This window comes from Cervus elaphus, chromosome 23 (genome assembly GCF_910594005.1).
Source record: "Cervus elaphus chromosome 23, mCerEla1.1, whole genome shotgun sequence".
Taxonomy (NCBI): domain Eukaryota; kingdom Metazoa; phylum Chordata; class Mammalia; order Artiodactyla; family Cervidae; genus Cervus; species Cervus elaphus.
This window is the reverse complement of record NC_057837.1, coordinates 33,510,782-33,537,500: the sequence shown is the minus strand read 5'-3', so window position 1 is coordinate 33,537,500 and position 26,719 is coordinate 33,510,782. Positions and strand designations below refer to the sequence as shown.

Genomic DNA, 26,719 nt, shown 5'->3' with positions numbered 1-26,719 from the left:
CAAGTGCTGTGGGTGTAGTACTACTGAGGTGTAAGCCCTTGTATACTCCTAGGGAAAAGGAAAGACACAGCTCAACAACTGCAACTTTGCTTTTGGTTTATCACTGACGTACGTCACAAAAACAATCACAACTGCTGACACGTCTCTCTCCCTACCTGAGGCTGGAAGGACGCCATTCACCCCAATTCCAAGCACCACATCCTCCTTCATCTTGAATCCCATCAGTTGTTCCGATGTCACCAAAGCAGAAGCAGCAAATTGAGCACTAGCAGAATCCAAAGTCTTGGAAACAAAACCCTACAAAGGCAAACACAGAGCAGAGCTAATCAGCATCACTTAGTTTCAAACGATTATTAAAGCTACACAGCTATACGCCCAAATCAGTCTGCATACAAATCAAAGTGGCAAACCACTGAAATATCTTCGTTTCTTCTTGACAGTCATACATTTGATTAATGTTCAAGTCATCTTGTAACTCAAGGATTATAAATTAAAAAATAAATTCTCTTTTGCTGTACATGGCATTTTGGACCTTAGTTCCCTGGGGATTGAACCAACACTCCCTGCATTGGAAGGTGGAGTCTTAACCACTGGACTCTCAGGGAAGTCCCAAGGATTATGGATTTTGATCTTCTTATGTGACAATATATAATATGAAATTACCAAAATAAACCTTTAAAATGTGGAAATGGTAAACCTCCAACATGAAGTGCTGGACAAGAAACATGCTAGTAAAACATTTCAGTGATTTGCAATGAATCAATGCATGAATAAATTCATATAATGAATAAGTGAGTAGGCAAAATATCCTTCACCTAACTTAGACACATACATATTCAACCAAAGGCAACTAGGGGACAATAAGATAACTACCCCATTTAGAACAGAAGGAACAAAACATCAATCACATCCTAACTCAGCCTAGAAATTAAGAAGCCCCTTGAATTTTTTAAATGATATTTTCCTCTCAGATGTCTAGAGACACAAATCTCAGCCTTCCGTTAAGTTTTATAAATGTGTTTAAATGGCCAATATTTATCATGCTTTACGTTCAAAAGTGATTTAATAGTAAAAGAAGTTATTTTAGCGTAATTTTTAATACATTTTAAGAAGAATTAAAAGTTCTCCAGATAATGAGCTGGGTGGGGCTGTCAGTTAAAGAGGTACATTCACAGACTGCAAGATCAGGCTTGAAGACAGGGTCTCCATCTCATTTGACTACGCTTTTAAGTTTTACTTTTTTACAATAGGAAGCAGAGGGCGACAGCTTCTATACTCACCTGTAACGTTCTTTCTAAACCCTGTATAGAGTGGCTATGATGTAGATTCAGGCGAAAGCCACTTTTCTGCTGGTTAGATGCAAGGTTCTATGACAACAGTTGGTAATTAGAGATGAACTCTGGTGGGAAACAATGAGGGATAATCATAAGACAGACAAATCCCTCACCTGTGGCGTGGTGGTGGAGGAATTACTACTTGCTTGCTGTTGCTGAGTTTGTGCAAGCTGCTGTTTCTGCATGAGCGCCAGCTGCTGCTGATGTTGCTGGTATTGTTCGGCTGTAAATGCTGAACATAAAGCGAGAGAACACTTTATAGAAATGCACAGCTACCACACGCAACTTACAATACATGAAAACAAATTCAAGCATTTAAAAAGTTTGCACAAAATGAAAGCACTTGAGCATCCTGTTAAAGATCACTTCTGAATGAGAATTTCAGCATTTTTATAACCACGCTTGACAAGAGTGGCTTGAGTTTAAAGAAAAATAAAGTGAAACTTTGAGCTGCACATGGCAAAGAGAAGTGCTCACTTCCCAAGCTTTGAAACCATTATTTTTTTTGGTAAGCTGTGACACTTGTGCTAGACAGTGTAAAAGGTAATACCAGCTTTTTTCAACCGCATGTTGGAAAATTCAGCTTTGCACTGAGCTTGAGAAGAGATCCAATAATTACCATCTGGTGTCTTTATTTATTCATACTACTGTCCTAATCCATTCACATGATCTCCAGCAGTTCTGTGCAGAAATACTAGCTGTTCTACATAGTTCTGAATTTTAGTCATTACAAGTATTTCCTCCATATGAAATATATGGTTGTTGGTTTATTACCTTTTTTTTTTTTAAAAGAACCCATCCTTTAAGTTTAACAGGAAGAAAAGAGGCTCCAAAGGTTAATTAATTTTCCCCACCCAATTAACCCACCTGGAAAAAATCCAGTCAATAAGAACGGAGTTGTTTATGTTGGCTTACTGTACAGAATGATGTCTGAGGAAAGACACTGTGTTATGCTACTTATGTTTGTCTATGGAGAGCTCAGTTCTAAAAAAAACAAACAAAAAAATGTTCATTTATTACCCCCCCAAAAAGTGTGTGCAGTTTTTAAAAAGGAAAACCTTTTTCTTTTTTTTTTTTGCCAATTAAAAAAAAAAAAAGAAAAAACGTACATACAATCACAACATCTGACTTTTAAGGCTTCTTTAAGAAGCCTGTGGTGTTTGGGTAAGAATTATTTTAGAACAGAAAAAAAAGGGTTAGCATGCATCCTCAGTCACTAGGGAATCTATAAACCATGCATATCCCTCAATCTAAGGTTTAATGTCTTCAAAATACTGTCAGCTAATTTGTTATCTTTAAAGATGTTTTGATAATTTATTTAGAATATTTCATCATCAAGTTTTGCAATTTTCACTTATAACTCATGAGAATCTTTATCCTCTGGGACAGAGTTTCTGCCTAGGACAACTAGAAAATACTTAGCTAGAAGTTAGAAATTCTACCATATTTTAAACAAATCAGAAAACTGTGACATAATATTTCAGAAAACCTCTGAAGTTACGAGTATTTACACAGACTTTTATACTTGAGCTGAACTAATTTCCTGGGTTACAAAGCCAAAAAATAATTTGTTGGAAAAACTCTACCATTCATTTTCCTATTTTTGGTGTTACCAATCTGTTTAGTTGATATATGTCCTTTGATGAGTTTCTTCTTGTTATTTAGTCAACTTGATTCTTTTGCAACCCCATGGACTGTGTCCCCAGGCTCCTGTACCCACAGGATTTCCCAGACAAGAATACTGGAGTGGGTTGCCATTTCCTTCTCCAGGGGATCTTCCCGGCCCAGAGATGGAACCCATTATCTCCTGGTTGGCAGGTGGATTCTTTACTACTGAGCCACTAGGGAAGCCCTGTTCCTTTTCCTACTATGTTGGTAATCCTCAGATCTGAACTCTGCAGGAAAAATTCTTTTTTATTGATAAAAGGATAATCCATAAATAGTGACATAAAAGAAAGTTTCTGTCAAAATGACCATTTCCATATAACAGAAATAAGTTAAATCAGAACTTAAAAAAATAAGGCTGCCTTGAAACAGCAATTATAATTAACATAATATTTAACTTTATGCTTAAAAAATTCCATAAAAAGCAACTGCTTAAAGCCAAAAAGACAATTGAAGTATTGCTAATATGTTTTTGCAACTTCTACTTTAATTTCCTAAGCTTGAGTGAGTTGCCTAAATCTTGAATTTCCTGGTAGGAGATGCTTAATAAACTTGAAAAAAAAAAAAGATGACCATTACTGGAAGGTCACACACACCTAAAAAAGAATAATTTAGCATTCACTGTAGAATAGCTCTGTGTTCAGAACTCCATTTATATGAACAAAAATATTCTTTTGCAGAACTTTGCTGGTGTTTGTGACTTAAAATTAGCAACATTAAGTCAGAAACAGATTTCAATAAAGGTTCCAAATATTTTACCCTATTTAAATCAATGTTTTAGTCCTCAGTCTCTGAGGGTTTTGTGAATTTCATTTTTTAAACAACTGTTAACTTCCTATACAGATCTAGAAATTTTTAAAAATGCAACCAACACTTTAGATCACTAACACTCACTGTGATTTTAGATCCCCATGTTAGCCTATTTCTTACATATCTCTATACTCCAGAGTCTAGTTATAAAACCTTCCCTGGACATTTCTGATAAATGTTCTAGAAGAAACGCAGAGTAACATATACGCCAGAAGTGATGGTAAGTAATAAAAAACATGGGTCTAGGGGCCAAGAGATCCTGATTTTTCTTTCATTCTCAGCTCTATCATAATTAGCTGAGTATACCTAAGGAAATTACTTAATCTTCTGGAGCTCAGTATGTTTACCTAAAACACACAAGTATTAAATTAGGTGATCATTAAAGTCCTTTTCAAGATATAACATGCTAAAGGGTTTTAGATTTCTTCTGAAAAGTAACAATTCCAATCCAAAAGGCTGTATGAATGAGTAGGAAAGCTTGGATAAAGGTCAGGTAATAAATTTAGGCAAATAAAAGCTTAACTGGGTTTCACATTGTTCCTTACACAGGAAACTAAGACGACCTTGGATGCCATTATAATTCAAAGCCTAACCAAATTCTAAGTGGAAATAAACCAAAATGACCATATTTCCCTAAATCTCTATCAAAAGGTTTTAGGTTATATGTCTACCTCTAGATATGGTGTGGTAGTCAAGTTTACAATTCACATGAAGAGGGACACGCTGGTCTGGTGAACAGATCACCAAACCTAGAATCAGAATCATTTCACAGAACCAAAAAATGTTAGATCAGGAGGGATTCCTGGTGATTTCCTCTATAACCTCATACTAAAGATGAAGAAACTTTCATCTGAGATCACAAGGATTTTAGTAGTGGAAACTACTAAACTACCCTGAAACCAATGAGATTTTAAATATAGAAAGAGACAAAAGTTTGTTTTAGATTTAATATCATTTACAAAATATAATCAGACATTTTATGTAGCAACAGCGTGCATCATGCTTGTAGAGCCCAGAAACCACTGCTGTTCTGGTAGCTTCTAACAATTCTCTCAGGGTAGGAATTTAGATGAAATAATCTAAAACTTCATGAATCCACTTCTTATGCAAGGAACTATCATGTGCCAGGTACACCAGCCTGGAACAATCTGGTGTTCAGGCTGCTGGCCTTGTAAGTCACATTCCTATAGCTGGAGCAGATCAATGGAATAATTTTGGGGTGGTGTGGGGAGGGTGACAGATAATTTCAAAAAGGAAACAATTTCAAAATTTGAAAATTCAGTCTGAGGTGATGGATTCTAGGTTACCAGAATATACACTGTGTTTTAAAAACAAACCCAAACATCTATTTTAAAAGATACTCATCAATTAGAAATTTCTTTGAGCAATACAAGGCAGAAAATTACTTTAATGCAGGAGAGGTCACTTTAAAGAAATAAACATATCTGAAATGACTCCACACAGTATTACAGTATGACCCCTTAATCAGTAAGCTTGAATTAATAGTATGGAGGTCACAAGCACTTATCAGTTATCTAAAATACCCAATCTGAAAAACAAAAATTTGTTGTAATTCATTTGATAACTACAACCAAACCTGAATTCATCTGGCTGCAAACGTCTTGAATATGAGATTCTATGTGGTCAAACTTACCACTGAGTGTGACTATTCTCGTACTTCACTACACAACTGTAGGACTATTAATGTGTTTTCCTATGGGCACCACCCCAGACTCTGCTGAGCAAGTAATTCTGAATTTTGAAACATATTTGGATAAGGATAAGGTCCTATATCCTTATGACGGTCCTATGTCCTATGTCCATCACCGACTCGATGGACGTGGGTTTGGGTAGACTCTGGGAGTTGGTGAAGGACAGGGAGGCCTGGCGTGCTGCGATTCATGGGGTCACAAAGAGTTGGACGTGACTGAGCGACTGAACTGAACTGAAGATCCTATAAATTTAAAAAATCTAGCAATGAAAACATTCAGTGTTCAAATCTAGTAACTGTCCTACAGTAAGATTAAAATTTTATGCTAACTAATAAAGGCCTACTACTGTAGAGCACAGAAAACTCTACTCAATACTCTATAATGACCTATATGTGAAAAGAATCTAAAAAAAAGAGTGGATAAATGTATTAACACATGTAAAACCTTTAGTCTGCTGCACAGCAGAAACTAACACAACACTGTAAATCAACTATACTCCAATAGAAATCGAAAAAAAGATTTTTAATGCTACAAATAGAAGTCAACTGTGCCTCTGAGTAAGCTACAGGTTTGGAGGCTTAGAACCTACCCATCTAGCTACATATTCCCCACTGACTTACGGAATAAATCTATCCTGCAGATATGGGAGTTCAGAAGAATGACTTAAAATGCTGATAAAATTTCACTGAGAAACAGGAATTCAAATCCTGAATATATAATGGTGGTTTAAAAATCACTTTTCTATTTTCAGTCTTTCTGAATTAGAGTCCTTCCTAATTATGAAAAAAAGGTATTAATTCTGAATCTGTTATCCCTTCAAACACATGCAGATGAATAGTCATGCAACCAACACTAAGTTTTCAAAGATTGTTTTTTTTTTCCTTTTGTCTGCACCTCATGGCTTGTGGGATCTTAGTGCTCTGGCCAGGGACTGAACCTCGGCAGTGAGAAAGTGTGAAGTCCTAATCACTGGACTGCCAGCAAATTCCTCAAGGACATTTTTATAGATAAAAATATTAGAAAAATATACTTGAAAATTGTCCAAATCACATTTTAACTAAAGACTACTTAAAATACACGATTTATCCTTAAGTACCAAAATCTAGTCCGCGAAGTTCTAACACGGTGTCACCCTGCTGTACCGTATTCAGGAGACCAAGCACTCGAGCACCTGACTACCCATCTGGCTGCATAGCTATGCAAAGCAAGCAAAAGACTCTGAGCGCTTGCCTACAGAAGCTGTGTGCTAGAGCTCATGCCCTGTGCTGAAAATGATGGGCTTCAGATGCCCTCATGTAGATTTCTATTTGGAAGTGAGAAGAGGCCCTTCTAGAGGATTATTTAGAAAAGGGATAATCAGGCCAGAGGGCATTACTCTGTCACAGCACACATATAAACATTAATATTTAAAACAACGATAGAATCATAAAAAATGGCTAAACTGAAACCCACATATTTGGCTTAAAATAGCAGGCAAGTATATCAGCCGACTCGTATGTCACATAATGACTGGTTAAGGTCTAAAGTCAGTGTGGTAAAAATTAAGCCTAAAAAATTCCTTTAGAGAGTACCATGATGAGTCCATCTCCTTTCAATAAGTCCAACACAGTCAGTTTTTCCTCTGGCATCAGACTAGATCAGAGTTTCTGTGGCTGAATTCCAGACAGAGTAGTTTGTTTGTGTTTAGGGGCTATGACAAATGAAAAACAAACTTTAAAACTACATCAAACGAGATGAGATGCTTAACAGAGGGTGAGGTAGCAATGTAGGCACTGATGCTGCAGAAGGAACAGACTCACTTCTCTCATTCCCAGAGGGCCTCACTCTTTTAGTTCAACTGTACTTAGAACCCTGTGTAACGTCTGAACTGCTAAAGTATTTTTTTCTCCAGGGGAATTCAATGAAGTTAAAGGTACACATGACATGAGTTCACTGTCATATACTTTACAGCGAAAAGCTTTAGGTTTCTGGAATATTCACAAACATGAAAGAATAGTGTTACCCTAAAGCAATTCTGTAAGTATACAGAAACATCTAAGAAATTTATGGGAAAATTGAGAACAATTAAGTGCAAGAGAAAACAAATGATAAACCCACCCATTTAATCTGATCACATATGTGGGGGAAGGAAATAATGGAAAGGAAAATTACACAGTTATTAAAGATTTTTTCAGCTAAATTTTCAGTAATACTACTGCTCCATATTCATCTTTTAACATTCACTGGCAAACATAAATCATGTACGTGTTACATTATCAATGCTCACTTAAGTAGTATAGCAAAACAATTTATGTGAAAAAAAGATCATATAAGTAGCTATACAACTTTAAGAAGTGGAGAAGATCAGAAATTGATCGAACAAGCCAGTTTTCTACATCTAGTCTCAAAGAATTTTAAACAACTTAATCTTTATCAGGGAAACATATTATCAATTTATACTATTAAAATCTCTACATTCACACCATACAAGACTTTCATGCTGAAAAATCCTTTTGATTTTTAAGACTATAAAAGCAGAGAGAAACTGAATCTTCATGATATAGACTCCAAAATTAATGTGATTATAAGTAATCTATTAGGTAGGCCTCAGAATAATTTAGATTATCTTCTACTTGATTTCTGAAATGAGTTTATATTTCTTATGAGCTGAAAGACTTCGCTTTCATAGAAGTACTTTATTTCTAATCACAAAGAATATTGTCTTTAAGGATATGAGGCACATTTTCAGGAGCCTTACCAGATAATTAGGGGGACAGAATAAATTATCTTTATATATTTAAATTATCTTTGTAAATATCTGCAGTAACAACTCTAACAGTGAATTTCTATAATCTTCATGCCTCAAACAACTGGCATTTGCTTTAAAATAGAAAACTAAAATTTGGGGAATATTTTAAGTAGATGGCATTTATATTAGACCCATTTCACAGTGTAGGCATAATGCTAAAGTACATATTATCTGAAATGTTTCCAGATTATTAGAATAATCCTTAAACTAAATGTTCTCTGAAAAGTTAGTGTCCCTCTTATAAATTATTCTGAATGACGGTGTCAGCAGAGAAAGCGTGCCTATCTATCAAGTTGCTGGCTTACTTTAAAGCAGTCTAAGTAAAACCCCAGAAAAGTGTCCACTATCAATTTACGGTCCATTTTCTTTCCATATTATTTGAAAACATAACAGCTGAATCTTGGTGGTTCATGAAGTGCAACAGGAAACAAATGCCATACATTATAAACAGCACTAAAATTCTTGGGTGTGCAGAAATGTTTAAATGAAGACACATGCACAATCAGGATTCAAATAAATACTTAAACCTAGATTTAAAAAAAATACTATTTTAAGAGAAGAGTTTTAGCTGTAAGAATAACAGACCACATAGTCGCAAAACTGATGAACCCGAGGCTTCTACAGAAACGCACATCAAAACGAATGAACGTACCAAAGTGTGCTGAACCACTGCTGCTTTTACTTTGCGTAGAGGTACTGCATGTCTGGGTCCCGGGTTGTGCTGTGCCTGTTCGATTTATACTCCTATACAATTTTCGACAGGAGAGTTCATCATTGTCACTGTCATGTAGGGATGGTGTCCGAGGCCTAAAATGCCGCCATCTACATGATTTGATATTGACGAGTATCTGACTGAGGTCTTTAGAGAAAGATTTGTCCGAGGTATTTGTTTCTGAGGTATTGGCAGGCTGATTGACTGGAGAATGTTGTGGTGAGGAAAGCATGTCCAGGTCCAGATGGCGAAACATGCCGTCGTAGTCTGAGTGCGCTCTGTCCAGTAAGACCCTGTTAAAAATCAGTCAGAAAATGTATGTAGAACAGCTATTCAGAAATTACACAAGAGTTTTTTTCTATCCCCTCCCCAAGTCCCCCAAAGCCATCTCATACCGAATATTTAAAAGCTATAAATTTGATTATTTCAGTATTTGGCTCTGTAGGCTAAACTCTCAATTTCTGTTAAGATTCACTTTTTAAAGATTCGATTAGAGAAGAAAGTACTCCACCTTGAAGAATAAAGTATACTGTCCACCTTGCAACAGAAAGCCTTGTAACAGTACGTTACTGTCACCATACAAGAGAATTTGATCTTTCACTTCCATTACAAAGCACCAAAACATTTATGAAGCACTGCTAACATATCTGTTCCTTAAGCAAAAAGGCTTTTTTTGAGGGAGCAGGTAGGAGAAAAACAATAAAAGTATGTGATCTTTGGATATTTTACACTATTGAAACTTCTTACAGACAAAATATTTGAATACACCACTTAAGGATTTATTTTTACTTTATTTATATAAACTTTATAAATGAATCCATCTTAAAATGCTAACACTAACTAATGCTAGTATAGAATAAAATATAGCCAACATAGAGAACTTTTACTACTAATGATGAGGTTGAAAAATCACTCAATAAAATGTGTCTTAGTGACTAGATAATTCTAAAGTGACATGAAGTGATAACAACTGCAATTAAGATAAAAAATGAAAGAAATGTGTATCAGTCATTAACTTACTGTAAATTATACCCTTACGTTTCTTCCTGAAGGCACCTTGATCTGTTATGCCTTTTAATTTTTTTTCACTAATACCATACACGAGTCTTTCTTTTCCTTCGCTTTCATGTGTTTGGCAATCCCTCTCCTCCCCACACAGCTTCTCACCTAAAGACCTCCAGAGCATCAAGGACTCCATCAGGTCTAGACAAAGGCAGGTATCCTGACAAACTGAGGTCACGGTCAGGTCCCGCATGGAGCCAGGAGCCTTTCCTCTGATGAGTTAACTCAGTGTACTAGGTATATGACATTTCTTAGCCTATTTAATCCTTTTTCTCAGTATCTCCCAGAACTCCTAAAATAATTTCTGGTAATTTCTTTAATGCCACATGGGCTTCCCTGATGGCTCAGTTGGTAAAGAATCCACCTGCAATGCAGGAGACCCTGGTTCAATTCCTGTGTTTGGAAGATCTGCTGGAGAAGGGATAGGCTACCCACTCCACTATTCTTGGGCTTCCCTTGTAGCTCAGCTGGTAAAGAATACGCCTGCAATGTGGGAGACCAGGGTTTGATCCCTGGGTTGGGAAGATCCCCCAGAGATGGGAAAGGTTACCCACTCCAGTTATTCTGGCCTGGAGAATTCCATGGACTGAATAGTCCATGGAGTCACAAAGAGTCGGACATGACATTTTTTTAATGTCATACAATTTATGTAATCATAATGTACACTTGCTTTCATCTACCTCTGAGGACAGATATCTGAGTTTTCAATCTTGAGAAGAAAAGCAGATCCATTAGAAAACCACTAGTTATGCATTAAAAGCTACTGCTGTGTAACAGGTAGAAAGTGGCAAAGTATCTTCATCCAAAAAAACCCCAAAAAACAGTTAAGAAGAGCAGGTGGGAACAAATGAGCTCTTTGGAAGGATCACCTCATTTTAAACTTTTGTCTGCCTCCATCACCCCCATCTGAGACATCCCTCTGCTAGGAGCAGAGATGCCTCACCTTCCACCGCGCCCAACCCGTCTTCGTGCAAATCCGATGCACCGCTGGGGCACGGTCAGGGTGGTCAGGCAGTATCGGTATCGTACATCCCCTATTCCTCCATCGCTAGGACTAGTCCAAGGCCAGTTGCCAGTTTGGTCTAAGTGAGGCTTAAAAAGAAAAATCCGAATTATTATTTATTTTTTGTCAACTAAAGGTAAGCAGTTTGTTATTTACAAAGACAATCCACACTTACAGCGTAGTACTGACAGCCTGCCTTCCTTCGGAAAGCAAAAGGGCCATCGGGATCATTCTCTTCCTCAGCTTCTGAAGAGCCAGACAGAACCTTTAAATAAAAGGCAGTGTGTCAGATCATGTGCCTTCCTATGTTCCTCATCTGCATTCAGAGAAAATCCTTGCACTTACCTGGGAGAGAGGCTCTTCGTCTGAGCTGGGGAAATCATACTGGTTCAGGTCTTTAGCGTTGAAGACCGGCAGCGTGGTGGGGCTGGCCTGTTGAGGAGCAGCAGCAGCAGACGAAGGTAAGACTTTGGGCTTCTTTTCATATTTACGTTTAGGTCGGATAAGATCGGCCTTATCTTGCTGCAATACAGTCATGAATTAAACACCAGAAACCATGGTCAACAAACTCAAAGTTTGGGGGAAGTTTTAAAAATAAGTTTACTGCTAACATGAACTCATAGGAGATATAAGACCCTTATATCTTGTCATTTTCTAATGTAAAAGTCTTAGAGGTTGTTCTCTGTGAAAACATGAGTATGTTCCTACAACCTAAACATCCTAAAATACTTTGCTTCAATTAAAGTAAAAAGAAGAGAAGTTCTCCTGAAATCCTTAAACTACAATTAGTATTTACTGTTGGCTTTGATATCTTTTTCTTAACTTTCTACAAAAATTCTAGGAGAGAATTTTTTAAAAGGAACTTTTAGTCTTCATCCTAAAGAATTAACAAATCAACACTGGGAAAGTAATAATGAGAACATATACACAAAACAAGCTTCAGGTAACTGTTAACATAGTGAAAACAAATCCATAGTACTGAGGCATTAAAAAAATAAAGAGTAGTAAAGACTTGCTAGCTCTACAATGAAAGCAAATGGTGAGCAGTTTTAGAAGATAAAGATATGAAATCACTAAAGCGGGAAACAACACAGGGATAATATACACAGGCAAGAGTGATGAATACAGTTGCACGTCAGAAATACACATGGCTGGTGAGGGCAGAGGTGAGGAGAGATATGAATCTGAGGAGGAGGCCAACAGGCAAGGAAGATCAGAGGCAAAAGTGGTATTTGGTAGGAAGAAACAGATCATGGCGAGTATCTTGCTTGTGTAAATATGCTAAGTATTTATATCAAGCTTTATGAAGTTTATGGCACTATGGTTTTTAAAGAAAAGTTAATGAAACTATAAGGTATCTCTCTTTACAATTTCTACTGCTTTATCTATAGACCAGTCTTAAAAACTGGCTTTCATGGTAGGGTTTATAAACAAATTCCTCCTTTTTACTCTGATTCTAATGATAAAAATCACAAACATTTTGATCACCTTATTAACTTTAAATTCCTTCATGTCCATCGCCTCCTGGTGTTTGAACTGACTGCTGTTGGCGATGGGGATGAGGGGGATGGTGTACGTGGGCTTCACTGGCTGCCTCTGAGCCATGACCTCAGACATGATCTCCCCACTGTAGTCACCCAAATTATACCTGAAATGGTAAGAAAAGGTTTAGAGTTAGTTCTTGTAAGCACTTACCGTCATGATGACTAATAACTAACTCAGATATTAACTATAACCCTGATGAGACTTAAGGTAAGATTACAGGTAAACTACTTGATGAATGCTTATTAAAAGTAAAGATTACATAATTCCTATTGCTTCTTTCTTTTACTTTTTGGCTCATGGCTTTATCATGCCACCATTAACAGATAACCATGGCCGGGGAGAGGGGGATTTAATTTTAACATAGCAATTCTGGTGACAGCTTTGGTGGAGATGTTGAAATTCATGCCTGAAATGGTACAGAGGAACTTTCTGCTAATTTGAATTGCTGTGCCATAAAACTAACTTTTCTGTAATGAATCATAAGAAATTGAATAGTGATTTCCTTTGGGAATAGAGATCTGGAAACAGGGGAGTGTAGCCTGAAGTTTTCACTGTGCTTCTGCTGAAGGATTGTGTGTGTGTAATTAGTCGCTCAGTCGTGTCCAACTCTTTTGCAACTCCATGAACTGTAGCCTGCCAGGCTCCTCTGTCCATGGGATTTTTCAGGCAAGAATACTGGAGTAGAATGTCACGCCCTCCTTCAGGCGATCTTCCCAACCCAGGGATCGAACCCGCGTCTCCTGCATTGCAGGTGGATTCTTTACTGTTGAGCCACTGGGGAAGCTGCATTGAAGGATTATCTAGGTATTAAGATTATGGGCCTTTCCCCCATCCCTGTTTTATACTTTTCTGTTAAAAATCTCAGCAAGTGTTAAGAAAAAATTCAGTATCATTTAGTAAACAAAATAAAAACTTTAGAAGTGACAAATGTTCTCTCCCTTGCAGCTCTGCACTAACTCAAGTAAGTGTAAATGAAAATGATTTTGAAATGGAAGTATCCTACATGACAATTTTACTGAACCAGTCACTTTAAAAGTGAAACTAGAGAGAGGAAGGCATGTAAAATTACACAAAGTACATCAACACCACGTATTTCAACAGTCTCTAACTATTATTAAAAGAATGTATTTCTGGAGTTACAGAAAACTGCTTAGGAACTGCTTATGACTTCTACACAAAATTCTAATGGTGCCATGCTTCTCATGCTATTAAAACATACTTTACCTCTTTTCCATAATTTCCAGTGTTAAGTGCAATAGCTCTCTTTTACTTTTTTCTCTTCTTTTTATCATCTCTAGAATAGTAACAGCCCGGCTCAGGTCTCGACGCAGCTTAAGCATTTTTTCATAAGAGGCTTCATCATTTTTGCGATTCTGCAAGTATGAATTTGCTTGTTTAATGTCAGTAAGCATTTCTAAGTATAGCTGGTGACATATAAGAGTATATATATATTTGAAAAGTGAGATTAGAATTTAAAGACACTGAAAGGGAACATGGATCACCAGGAAATCAATTTTGAATATGGTTTTTAATGAAACAACATAAAAAATATATCACTAATAACTCAGTAATGAATTTAAAGACATTCATTTTACATTATAAAATGTAGAAAGTCTGTCTAAACACAAAACAGGTTTCTGATGCTGAGGCATTTATAACTATAAATAAATTTTCTTACATCAAAAAAATTACAAAAAACTCTCCCCAGGTTTTCTTACTTTCCGAGTCTGCATTTTTTCAGTTCGTCTTCTAAAAGCCACATAAGGATCATTTGTGCTCGAACCATCTCGCTTCTCTTGTTTTACTGATGGGATAAGAGACGGACCTCGACAGTTTTTTCTCTTTTTAATCCAGTATTCATAAACTTCTCTAATTAATTCATCATCTTCTTTTAGCAGTAGTTTGGCTTCCTGCAGACTGACTGGCTAAATGTAAAATCATTATGTCATTTTCACATAATACAAAGAAAAGGTTCAAAAGTACTTCTAATTTAAATGACAATAATCAGAATAATAGTATTAACAATAGCAAATATGCTGAGTACCTTGTACACGTCAGATAATGAGCTAGATGCTTTATGTAAATTATTGTATTTAATTTTCACAACAATGCTGTAATGTTTATCATCTCTGTTTTACAGATTGGGACACAGACACACATAGAAATTTAAACCTTCTGCTGAAGGTTATATAGCCTAGAAATGGACAGAGATATGAATTCAAGCTTGCAGAGCCTGCTCACTTACCCTCTTCCCAACTTTACACTGTTTTCACACAAAGAGATATTTATATATATATACACATTCATTAAATATACAATGAAGCTGTACCTGCTGACCACTGCCTTTTTCTAGACGGTCAATCATCTCCTCAAATTGCAATGGGCAGATGTCCATTTTCTTCTTCAGTTTATTCACAAATACTTCATCTTCAGAATCCAAATCATAATCGGGCTGCTCAGCATCCAAACTAAAAGCTGACAGAAGAAACCACACGCGATCATTTACCGCGTGGAAACGCGGACAGAAACCTCTCACTGATATCTGGGTTATCTCTAGGGAAACAGGGAAGATTTTTAAAAATATTTTGTTTTCAGACTTGAAAACAATCTAAGTTTCCTGCATTTAAAGTTTAAGAAAGAAGACCATCTTTACTGTTAAAAGCGATAAAAGACTGGATGTGACCTGTGACCCCACCCCACAAAGCAAACTAGAAGCCCACTAGTAAAAACAGAAAGAGATTGTTAAATGTGCTGGGCTGAACTGAACAAAAATTCTGTAGCTCAAAAATTGATAAAACATCAGCAATTTCATGGGATTTGATACCATAATAGAAGGATAAGGTTTTTAAGTAAGATTGCTTCTAGAATACTTAAATCCTATTTTGTAAATTATTTAACCGCTTCACTGACAGCTCGGGGGTGGTATTTAAAGCTGAAGTGCTAGCCACTGCCAATAAGGGTAACAGCTGTCAGTGAGCTCGTTCCTGCTGAGGTTTGTTCCCTCATGAGAATCATTGTCATGGTGAGAGAAATGGGAAGTTTTCTTTCAAGGAAAATTTCCCTTTCAAAATTTGTCAAGATTTGGAAAAAAAAAAAAAAAAGGCAAGAACCATTCCTTTATACTATACCGTGAAATGTTGTTCAATTACTTTGCAAAATTAAACTAGTTTGATAATAATGTAAGTAAAATATTAAGAAGCTTGATACCGAAATCTGTCTCATACCTTTTCCTTCCTTCAACAGTTCCTCCTAAGTTCCCACCACCTTCAAACCCACAACTGTGCAACTGTATGAGGTCCTTTTTGACGGGCCTTGCTAGTCTCATCTGCACATTATGACCCAGCAACATCAAATTCCGTTTGTTTCAAACAGCAGGCTCCTCTTTCCCTGTCTTCAGGCCTTTATATTAGCTCTTTCCTGCCTGGTCCACCAGACAAATGACTCATCCAAAATTCAACCTGACATCAACTCCTGTGGAATCCTTTCTAGACTGCTCCCCTACCCAGTAAGTGGCTCCTAACTATTTTATCTTTTTTAGAAGTTATGAACCCTCTCTCTCCATAAAAACATGGTGTAAACATATAGTATTTTACGTAAGTTATTAGCTGAAAATTCAAATGTCCTTAAAACAGCTTGTGGCACTAAGGTTAAAAATTTCTGTTCTAGATCACTCCCCTTCTTTTGTACTACTGTTACACATACTTTACAATCTTACTTGCTAAACATTCGAATACGCTCAATTTTCTTGAGCGGAGGGATTGTATCTCATTTATTTCTGTCACACTGAACACTCAACTCTCGGTCCTCACCAGGGTCTCACATCTAGAGGCACACAATGTTCATCTGTTTCTCATAAGTGGTCATAATTTTGATCACCAGTCAAGAAAGTGCCCAATATTCCACTGTGTATCTCCGGCCCATGCCCCCCTCCACCATCCCGTAACTAATAAGCAGTTTGTGGGGAGAGCTTAAGGCCGTGCAAATACCCTGCTCCTCATCAAAAATTTCCTCTTAGGTACATACACTGGTGATTCTTGTGTGAGTCAGTCTTGATCATATAATTGCAAAAATTATTTTCTGGGTTTCTCTGAATTTTGATTTTTTTAAAAAAACTTTTATTTTGTATTGGGGCATATAGCTGATGTGATAGTTTCAAGTGGACAGCGAAGGGACTCAGCCACACATATGCATGTATCCATTCTCCCCCAAACTCCCCTCCCATCCAGGCCAACATAAAACACTGAGCAGAGTTCTTTGTGCTATACAGTAGGATCTTGACAGTTATCCATTTTAAATATAGCAGTGTGTACATGTCCATCCCAAACTTCCCAACATCCTTCACTCCACCATTCTCTTCGCCACAGCACCATTCAGCTCTTGGCTGGCATTCTCTACTGTAAAACCCTGAGACGAGTCTTCTCCACCACTCAGCACTGTTTATTACCGGTATGGAACTCAGGAATTTCTACTTTTACAATGGTTCACAATTCATTACTGTACTATAGTTGACTATTCCATTGCTTAAAACGACCCCAAACTAGCCAGCAGAAACTCCGATGTCCTCCTGTGATATGCCTCTGCCATTTTTGTGAGTTCTTAATTTCTGGCATAACGAGATGTTCAGGTTTATCTTGACTTACCCTCCCCCAGCCCTGGGATCAGCCATCTCTCCACATATTCTTGGTCCTATTTAATGGTTACGGACCAGGGAATAGGTGTTAGATGTGCTTATTGCTACTGAATATTTCTGCTTCTTGGCTTTACCAGTGGACAGAACCAGAAATGCACAGATCTGTATCTTTACACACACACATACACACATATTCAAATATACAACAAGACTGCCTTTTAAAAGAGATTTCCTTTGAGGATTACCAAGAGAATCTTGAGACTCAAATCCTTGGGGAAGGGAGGAGAGATTTGTTCCTGCCTATTCTGAGAAGGCAATGGCACCCCACTCCAGTACTCTTGCCTGGAAAATCCCATGGACGGAGGAGCCTGGTGGGCTGCAGTTCATGGGGTCGCAAAGAGTCAGACATGACTGAGCGACTTCACTTTCACTTTTCACTTTCATGCATTGGAGAAGGAAATGGCAGCCCACTCCAGTGTTCTTGCCTGGAGAATCCCAGGGATGGTGGAGCCTGGTGGGCTGCCGTCTATGGGGTTGCACAGAGTCGGACACGACTGAAGCAACTTAGCAGCAGCAGCAGCAGCAGCATTCTGGACAGAACTGTTTTGTCCTTTCTTACAGTATGAATAAGAAAGGAGAAGTCCTAGTTGTACAATCTCAGTTCTGTTCAGCCGCTCAGTTGTGTCCAACTCTTTGCAACCCCATGGACTACAGCACGCCAGGCCTCCCTGTCCATCACCAACTCCCAGAGTCCACCCAAACTCATGTCCATTGAGTCAGTGATGCCATCCAGCCATCTCATCCTCTGTCATCCCCTTCTCCTCCTGCCCTCAATCTTTCCCAGAATCCAGGGTCTTTTCAAATGAGTCAGCTCTTCACATCAGGTGGCCAAAGTATTGGAGTTTCAGCTTCAACATCAGTCCTTCCAATGAACACCCAGGACTGATCTCCCCTAGGATGGACTGGTTGGATCTCCTTGCAGTCCAAGGGACTCTCAAGAATCTTCTCCAACACCACAGTTCAAAAGCATCAATTCTTTGGTGCTCAGCTTTCTTTATAGTCCAACTCTCACATCCATACATGACCACTGGAAAAACCATAGCCTTGACCAGACGGACCTTTGTTGGCAAAGTAATGTCTCTGCTTTTTAACATGCTGTCTAGGTTGGTCATAACTTTCCTTCCAAGGAGTAAGCGTCTTTTAATTTCATGGCTGCAGTCACCATCTGCAGTGATTTTGGACATCTAGAAGCTTCCAGATCACCAATCAAAAGAGAAACAACATTAAGACCCTTTGGACCAGGAGATGTTGAATAACACTCTCAAACAGCTGAGGAAGTATCAACAGTTTGGAAATAAAGCAGGGGATAATAGTTTTAAAACAGGTTTCTTCCTTCACTGCTCTGATAGGATAAAAGGGAGAAAATTATGGTCTCTTTCCTAAACCTATGAAAGACAAGAATAACGTTGAGATTTTCCAAATAAATGTTCAATGAAATGTTAACAGATAACGTGTAAAGAATACATTTGAAAAATGCTGAGTTAAAATAAACTTTCCTTTTTAACTGCAAGGTTCCCACAGCCTACAAACAGAATAATATGTACTATAACTCTGGGGTAGAGAGGGAAATATAACATGCAATCATTCTCAAATGTTTCTAATCACTACTTTTTAAGGCAACACTATCATCTTGAAAACTCCAAGGAATAGTCTGTGTAAACATTAGCTTAAGAGTTTTATAAAAGAGAAATTATAAGAATTGAAATGAACCAGTCTATATACATAATTTGATACAATGTACCCTTCATAAGCAATGTATTAGACTACCTGGCATTCAATGCTCAATTTCAATTTGCAGAAATTTATAATATAACTAGCCTTTTCTTGTGTATTGTATTATATTAAAAGTCAATATCAATTTAAAAAAAATTAACATCACTTTTACACAATCTCTTCCAGAAAATAAGTAAGAGGAAATACTACCTAACTTGCTTTATGAGGCCAATATTACTCTGATACCAAAACCTGACAAGACAGAGCACACATTCGCAAAAAGATTAACAATATCTTTCACGAATTTAGATGGAAAACTTCTCAGTAAAATCCCACCCAACAGTGTATGGAAAACACACACACACACACACACACACACACAGAGCCAAATGTGACTTATTCCAGGTATTCAAGGCTGGTTCAATATTTGACGACCAACCAAGCAACCCATCACATCAGAGGATAAAGAAGGGCGGGGCGGTGGGGGTGGGGTGGGGCGCGGCGGGAATCACATGACCATCCCATGACCTTATTAACTGATGCAGGAAAAGCAGCTGACAAATTCAACAGTTAGGATAAAAACTCCCAATACACTAGGAATACAGAACTTTCTCAAACTCCTAGAAGCAACTACAAAAAACCTCCTTCAGGTGACATAATGCTTAACGGTGAAAGACTAAATTTTTTCCCCTAAGATCAGGAACAAGGCAAGGATGTCTGCTCTCACCATTCTTACTTTAACACTGTATTCAAGTTCTAACTATTATACTAAGGCAAGAAAGAGAAATTAATAACATACAGGTTGGAAAGGGAAAGCAAAACCATTTCTATTTGCAGGCTATGACATGATTTTTCTCCACTTAGAAAATCCCAAAGAACCTGCAAACATCTTCTAGAACTAACATGCAATTTCAGTTAAGGCCACAGGACACATGCTCAGCATACAACTGAACTGCATTTTTGCATACTGACAATAAACAGGTGGAAACAAAAATCAAAAGTGCAATACCATTTTCACTTATGTCAAAGAAAACAGGTATAAATCTAAAAAAAAAAAATTTGTACCAAAACACCATGGATCTTCATGATGAAAATTATAAAGTGTCATCTAAAGAAATCAAAGACCTAAATACTTGGGAGTCATATTGTGGTCATGGACTAGAAGACTCAACACAGAAAAGATGTCAATTTTCCCTACAATGATCTATAGATTTAAACACAATTCCTACCAAAATCATAGCAAGTTTCTTTGCAGATACAAACTTGTTCTACTGGCACTTTTAGGGAAATCTTTACAGGGAAAAGCCCTAGAATACCAACACAATCTCGGGGGAAAAAAGGAGGAAGCATTTCCCGATGTTAAGGATTATCATACAGCTTCAGTAACCGAGATAGCGGTGCTACCTTGGGATAAACACAGGGATCAGAGGAGTAGAATACAGACCCACAAACAGAGCTGCAACAAAATGCATAACTGATTTCTGCTGAAGAAACAAAAACAATCAACGAGGAGGGAACACTTTTTCAATAAATAGTGTTGGAGCAATTAGATACCCAGAATAGGGATTGGGGGTACACACTGTGACCTAAACCTCACAGTCAAAATAGATCACACACTTAAATGTGAAACTGTGAAACTTCTAGAACAGGTCATAGGAAATCATCTTTGGACCCTGGGCAAAACAAAGACTATTCTTGGAGTTGATACTAAATGGATCTCATCAAAATTATAAACTTCTACTCTGTGGAAAACTCTTAAGAGAATGAAAAGACAAATTACATACCGGAACAAAATATTTCCAAGTCACATATGACAAAGACTTGTGTCTACAATACACAAACAAAACAAAATCCTCAAAACTTAATATTAAAACAATCTAATTAGAAATAAGTAAGACACGCACAATCTTCACCAAAAAGGATATCTAGATGGCAAAAAACACATGAAAAGATGTTTAACATATTAGTCATTTAGAGAAAAACAAATTTAAAGTACAGTGAGACATCAGTGCATACCTACTAGAATGGCTAAAATTAAAAAGTGATAACCTCAAATGCTGGCAAGGATAAAGGAGAAACTGGATCCCATATACACAGCTGATGATACTGCAAACAGGTATAGCCTTCTGAGATACAGAGTAGACATTCTTGTCAAACTAAAAATGGATGACCCAGCAACTACACTATAGGTATTTAACACAGATAAGTAAAGATTTATGTTCACTCAAAAATCTGTACATGAACGTTCAGAGCAGCTTTATTTGAAATACTCAAAATCTGGAAACGACCCGGTGTCTCTCAGTGAGTGAGCAGTGCAACCTGCTGCAGTGCATGTTACGGAAGACTGCTCAGGAAGGGAAAGGAAGCAACTACTGATACATGCAACAGCTTGAATGAACGTCAAGGAGGCTATGCTAAGAGGAAAAAAGTCAGTCTCAAAAGGATATACATTGATAATTCCACTCATGTTACCTTCATCAACAAACATAATTACAAAGATGGAGAACAGACGAGTGGTTGCCAGAGGCTAGGAGTGCATTTAAAGGAGCAATAAGGTAGAGTCTTATGGTGATGGTATAACTGAGTATCTTAATTGTGGTGGTGAATATACAAGGCTTCACATATTCTGTGAATCTATAATCATGCAAGACAATGTTAAAAGAAACTCAAAGTCAGCTAACACTCATTTAGCTGACAGTGTTTATAAACTTTCCAATGTAATATGTCTTTCTACATTTGTACTGATGAAAAACATTTTTTTCCCAAATAATTTACAATTCTGCTTCCATTTTATTACTGTTATTTGATTATAATGTCAGCAGAGTCAATGCCTTTTTAAATATAGTACCTTTTGACTTTTCTGACCACAATTTAACCCACAAGCTACCAATAAAATGGAATTTGTGAATTCTAATCATCAACAGAAAAGCACCTATTTGTAAAACAAGCATTTGAAGCTTTTTTCCTGATAGTAATGATAATGTAAATTGAGTAACATAATTTTATCTTGCTCCATCCTGTTTTAACCTTATAGATATATTCATGAAATAATACAGCCAGTGGCTGTGGAATGCAATGTGGTCCCGGTTGACATATACAGCAAGGATCCACTCTGGAATTTCACACTGACATGATTTTCCAGAGAACTAAAGTTTCAGGTCCTATTACTGGTAAACTTTGTTTAGAATGTCTGTGTTTTATATGTAATTAAACACAAGTAGGCAAGAAAAACACATGCCATTTGTTTGGTTTACTTCAAAGTAACTTTAATAAACTGGAAAAAAATTTTTTTCTAAAGGAAAATTTTTTTCCTAATGGGTGCAAGCTGGAGGTAAAGGTGAAAAACATCACAAGTTAAAAACATCAGACGTTAACACAGAGCTGGTCAGAGTCAACACGGGCATGTTTACTTGTGGTTTTCATATTTAAGAAATAGTTTTTAAAAAATGCTTAGAATCCAGGACAAAGATTAGACCATATGGAGAAAAGGTTAAATGAGTTAGAAAAGTAGTTAATAAGTAAGAAACTAGGGAAAGCTAGTTGCTCTATGTCCACAGAGAGAATAATAAAAACCAAACAGATTTATAGTGTTCTGAAAAAAGTTCAGGCAGGCCCCTGGAAAAACCTCTTGATCATAAAGGCCAACAAGACAGCAATGAAAGCTGTGACACCTCTTCCTTAGTAACCCTGCGATTACACTGCATGGGGACCAAGTGAACGAGGTAAATTCACCTAGGTTTACAAGCTCTCGGCAGTTCATCATCAAATGTGATTAAGCCCTCAAAGGGTCAATTCCAAAGAAGACCTCCATCAGTACCAAGTGACACAAGTTACCAATTAAGACACTAAATTAAAAAAAAAAAAAAAATCATGAGAATTCCCTGGGGGTCCAGTGGACTCCATGCTTTCACTGCCAAGGGCCCAGGTTTGATCCCCGGTCAGGGAACTAAGATCTCATGAACTTGTGGGACTTGGCCAAGAAAGAAAAAAGCAGAAGCACAGATGGGGCTGGCAAACTATGGCGTGTGGGCCAACAGTGGATTGACGCATGTTTTTGTCAAGAGAGTTTTATTGGAACACAGCCATGCCCATTTGTTTATGTACTGTCTATTGCTGATTTTGTCTGTAACGGCAGAGCAAAATAGTTGTGACAGAGACTGAATGACCCACAAAGTTTAAAACACAATCTGACCCTTTACAGAAAAGGTTTGTTGACGTTTGACTTCTACTAAGAAATTCAAGGCAATTAGTATTACTATTTCTGAACAGTAAGAAAATGATTTCTACGTCTAAAGGTATACTGTTTATCCCACTCATCTACAGTAGCAGAAGATCCCATGTTGAGACGAAGCTAAAAATCTGGCTGAAAATGTGTTTTTTCTTGTCAGGCGGGAATCTCAAGCACAAGTGTAAAAGGTGAAAATGGCTGATAACTCTCAAGCTGATGCTGGTCAATAAAAGGGCCCCAAACAGATAAACATAAAAATCTGTCGAGTTACGTAAGAACACAGTACAATATACAGTCATCAAGAGAGTAATCACTTACGCTGTATGTGAATGAGCTGCTTTGGCATCTTGAATTCCCCAGGATATATAGACTCATAGTAAGCGATGTTACTTTCTGCTTCTGGGACTGGTATAACCATGTTATCCCTCTTCTCGCCATACACCTGCTGTGCTGAAATAGCCCGCTGAAGATGGTGTTCCTAGAAAGAGGGAGAAACAGGTACATTTACACATTAAAAAATGAGCAATCAGAACACACAGCCTTATGAAGAAGTTTCTTGTTCACTTATTTTTAAAGTAGAGAGATTTTTCGTAGCCTTCTAAGGATGCTAACAATATAGTTGTGGTGAAAACATTTTGAGTATAAACAAGAATTGGTTAGCTACACTGTGTATTTCAATTTAAGAAAAGACACTACACTGAAATTGAGGATTAAATTATATAAGATTTAAAAAAAAGCTGACGAAAGCTGTTACTTAAAGTCTGCACTTTTCAGATGAATTTTTTTTAAAAACAGGGGTAAAACATTTGAACTTATTGTATGAAGAAAGCAGGCTATGTATAAAAAGTATTTTGTGGATTATAATCACTTATTCATACAGTGCTTCAGAAATGTCATACAAATGAACTAACATGATCTTTCCAAAGAAGGGTACAGATTATTTTCTCCATTTTTAGTTGATGAAACTGACACAGATTCAAACCTGGTCTTTTGTCCCAAGTAATAACCTTTCTTATGAATTTCCAGATCCCTTTTTGAACAGTAGTAAAGTATAGGGTGGAGAAGGCAATGGCATCCCACTTCAGTACTCTTGCCTGGAAAATCCCATGAACAGAGGAGTCTGGTAGGCTACAGTCCATGGGGTCGCTAAGAGTCGGACACGACTGAGAGACTTTACTTTCACGCACTGGAGAAGGAAATGGCAACCCACTCCAGGGTTTGTGACTCCTGGCAAGACACTTCATTCCTCTAAATCTGTTTCCTCCATTAAATGAAAAATAGAATCTTACAGGGTTGGCTGGAAAGATTTAAGTAATATAAACGCGCATTAGATGTTTAGTATAATGCCTGGCACGTAACAGGTGCTCAAAAAGAGCTTTGGTTGAGTTGCCACACAGAAAGATTTTTTTACCAGCTGCCATAAAAGTACCTGTTCTCACCCACCCCTATCATCACTGAATTTTGGTAAACATTTCATTAAATTAAATTTTAAATTAAAAGTTTTAAAAATACTAGTTTTTAAAGTATTTATATACAAGTTCAAGGATGAAAAAATTCCAACAGTATGAAGACAAAAAATTTCAGTCTTCATCAGTAGCCTCTGGTAACTTTATGTATACGAAGATTTCAATTCACACCTAGGAGTCTTCTGAGCAACCTGACATACCCTCACATATCCCCTTGACATATCCTGGAGAATTTTCCATACTGATACTTTTACTACAATTTGTGCAACAGCAGCATTGCATTTCACTCTGTGGATGTGGAATACACGCTCCATTACTTACTTAACCAGACACTAATTGATAGAGAAAAACAAACCACCCTGGAGACAACCTAAAGGCCTGTCCTTCTCCCTGAATGCTGCTATGATACACAGGAGGTACCTTTGTGGGCCCATGAGCGCCTCTGTAGGACGAGGAGAGATGCAAGTGCTCAGAGGGTACATGCGGTGACAACACCTATTCCGACCACTCTGTGTAGGAATCCTTAACATCTCTCTTCAATTTTAAAATCACCCATCTTGTTATTTTAGGTTAATTTCTTTACAGTGAGTTTTTCTTCCCTTAAATGTGGCCATTTGTTCACTTTCAAAAGGCTTCCTTTCCCTTTTCTCATTGATGTTTAAATAGGTGGATTATTTTTTTTCAACATTAAGGAAATTAGCCCCCGCGTAATAAAATTGACGAATATTTACCTGAAGTCTGACTGGTCATTTTATTTAATTTTTTTCCTTGTAGGAAAGTTCCACTAGTCAAATTTATTAACCTTTTCCTTGATGACTCTGTCATCCTTAATAACAGGTATAAATTGTACAGTTGCAAACTCGGGTATGTAAACAAAACCGTTCCTTTTTATAATTCAATTTGATCTTTGATTCATACTACCTCGTGGCTCTTGGGAGCTGGTAGAAACTGAGTGTGAAGGAGGCCAGAGGGGTGACCAGAAGCAGGCTGTGGTCATAGTGCACTGGCCCTGGAGGGAAGTCTGAGCCCAGGTGGGAAGTCGGTCACAGGTGTGCTCTTCCCCTCTCAGATACCCTCACATTGCAAGAACAATTTTGTGACCTATGCCCCCTCTACTTACACCAAACTAAAGGAGCGAGTGAGGGAGCAAGGCACCTTATTCTTAATTTGCATTTTATTCTTAATCAGTTAGCACGTCTCTGTGTAGGTGAACATGTGAGAGATAGTTGTGCTATTTTGTGTAAGGAGAGCGAGCAAGCCACTATCCTAATGTCCAGCATAAAATAATCTATTTCCCTTAATGACTAAATAATGTCCCTTTATAACTTCCTCTTGCATTTATTTCCAAGCTCTTCCTCCTTATTCTATTCAAATGCCTATGTCACTATTTAACGTGTTTTTACAAGCGCAGCCTCAGACTACACCTTATTAACTAGTGCTTTCTAGATATTAAATTCACTCCTTGCAATTCTTTTTAAAAAATTTCCGGGCTATTTCATTTATTTTTCTAGATGAACCACAATGAAATTTACTTTCTCAGCATGAAATGGGACCACTAACGCCTTTAGACGTTTTGCAGTGTGGTGGTGAAGAACAGGATTTGTATCAGGAGTGCTCTGGACTTGTATGTCGGCTCCATGATCTATCAGTTCTAGGACTTGGGGGCTTGGGACAAGATATTTATACTAGCAAGTTTTATTACCTCTAAGTGTACACTATGTATCTATCATAGGGGACTGTGGTCAAGATAAAATGCCTGAGACATACTAATGTACCTTTCACTACTAGAGAAGTTGAAGAGTTTTTAATATGCTTGTTAATATTTATATTCTCCCTACTGTTAACAGCTTTCTGTAGAAAGACTTTGCCTGATGTTCATATCCATTTTTCTATAATTGTGAAATCAAATCTTTGTTTATCAATATTATAGTAAATACTGCTTTTAAAAAAACTTACACATGGTTTTTGTTTTATAAAATATTTGACACAAT

General features: G+C 37.3%; 1 protein-coding gene across 5 annotated transcripts in view; it reads right to left on the bottom strand.

Annotated features, from left to right (window-relative positions):
- The window catches only part of EPC1 (enhancer of polycomb homolog 1), a 95,167-nt gene that overhangs the window by 3,712 nt on the left and 64,736 nt on the right, over window positions 1-26,719 (bottom strand). For 2 of the 5 annotated variants that reach the window (XM_043882716.1, XM_043882713.1), the window contains exons 2-14: window positions 23,581-23,740; window positions 14,961-15,106; window positions 14,350-14,556; window positions 13,856-14,004; window positions 12,575-12,734; window positions 11,432-11,608; window positions 11,262-11,351; window positions 11,027-11,175; window positions 8,962-9,314; window positions 1,448-1,566; window positions 1,281-1,367; window positions 156-297; window positions 1-48 (exon numbers count right to left, since the gene is read on the bottom strand). The exon at window positions 1-48 is cut by the window's left edge and continues 316 nt beyond it. In XM_043882716.1, coding sequence (XP_043738651.1) covers window positions 1-48; window positions 156-297; window positions 1,281-1,367; window positions 1,448-1,566; window positions 8,962-9,314; window positions 11,027-11,175; window positions 11,262-11,351; window positions 11,432-11,608; window positions 12,575-12,734; window positions 13,856-14,004; window positions 14,350-14,556; window positions 14,961-15,106; window positions 23,581-23,740 — 1,987 coding nt within the window. The remainder of the gene's footprint in view (window positions 49-155; window positions 298-1,280; window positions 1,368-1,447; window positions 1,567-8,961; window positions 9,315-11,026; window positions 11,176-11,261; window positions 11,352-11,431; window positions 11,609-12,574; window positions 12,735-13,855; window positions 14,005-14,349; window positions 14,557-14,960; window positions 15,107-23,580; window positions 23,741-26,719) is intronic. The other 3 variants (XM_043882717.1, XM_043882714.1, XM_043882715.1) reach the window with 2 other exon arrangements.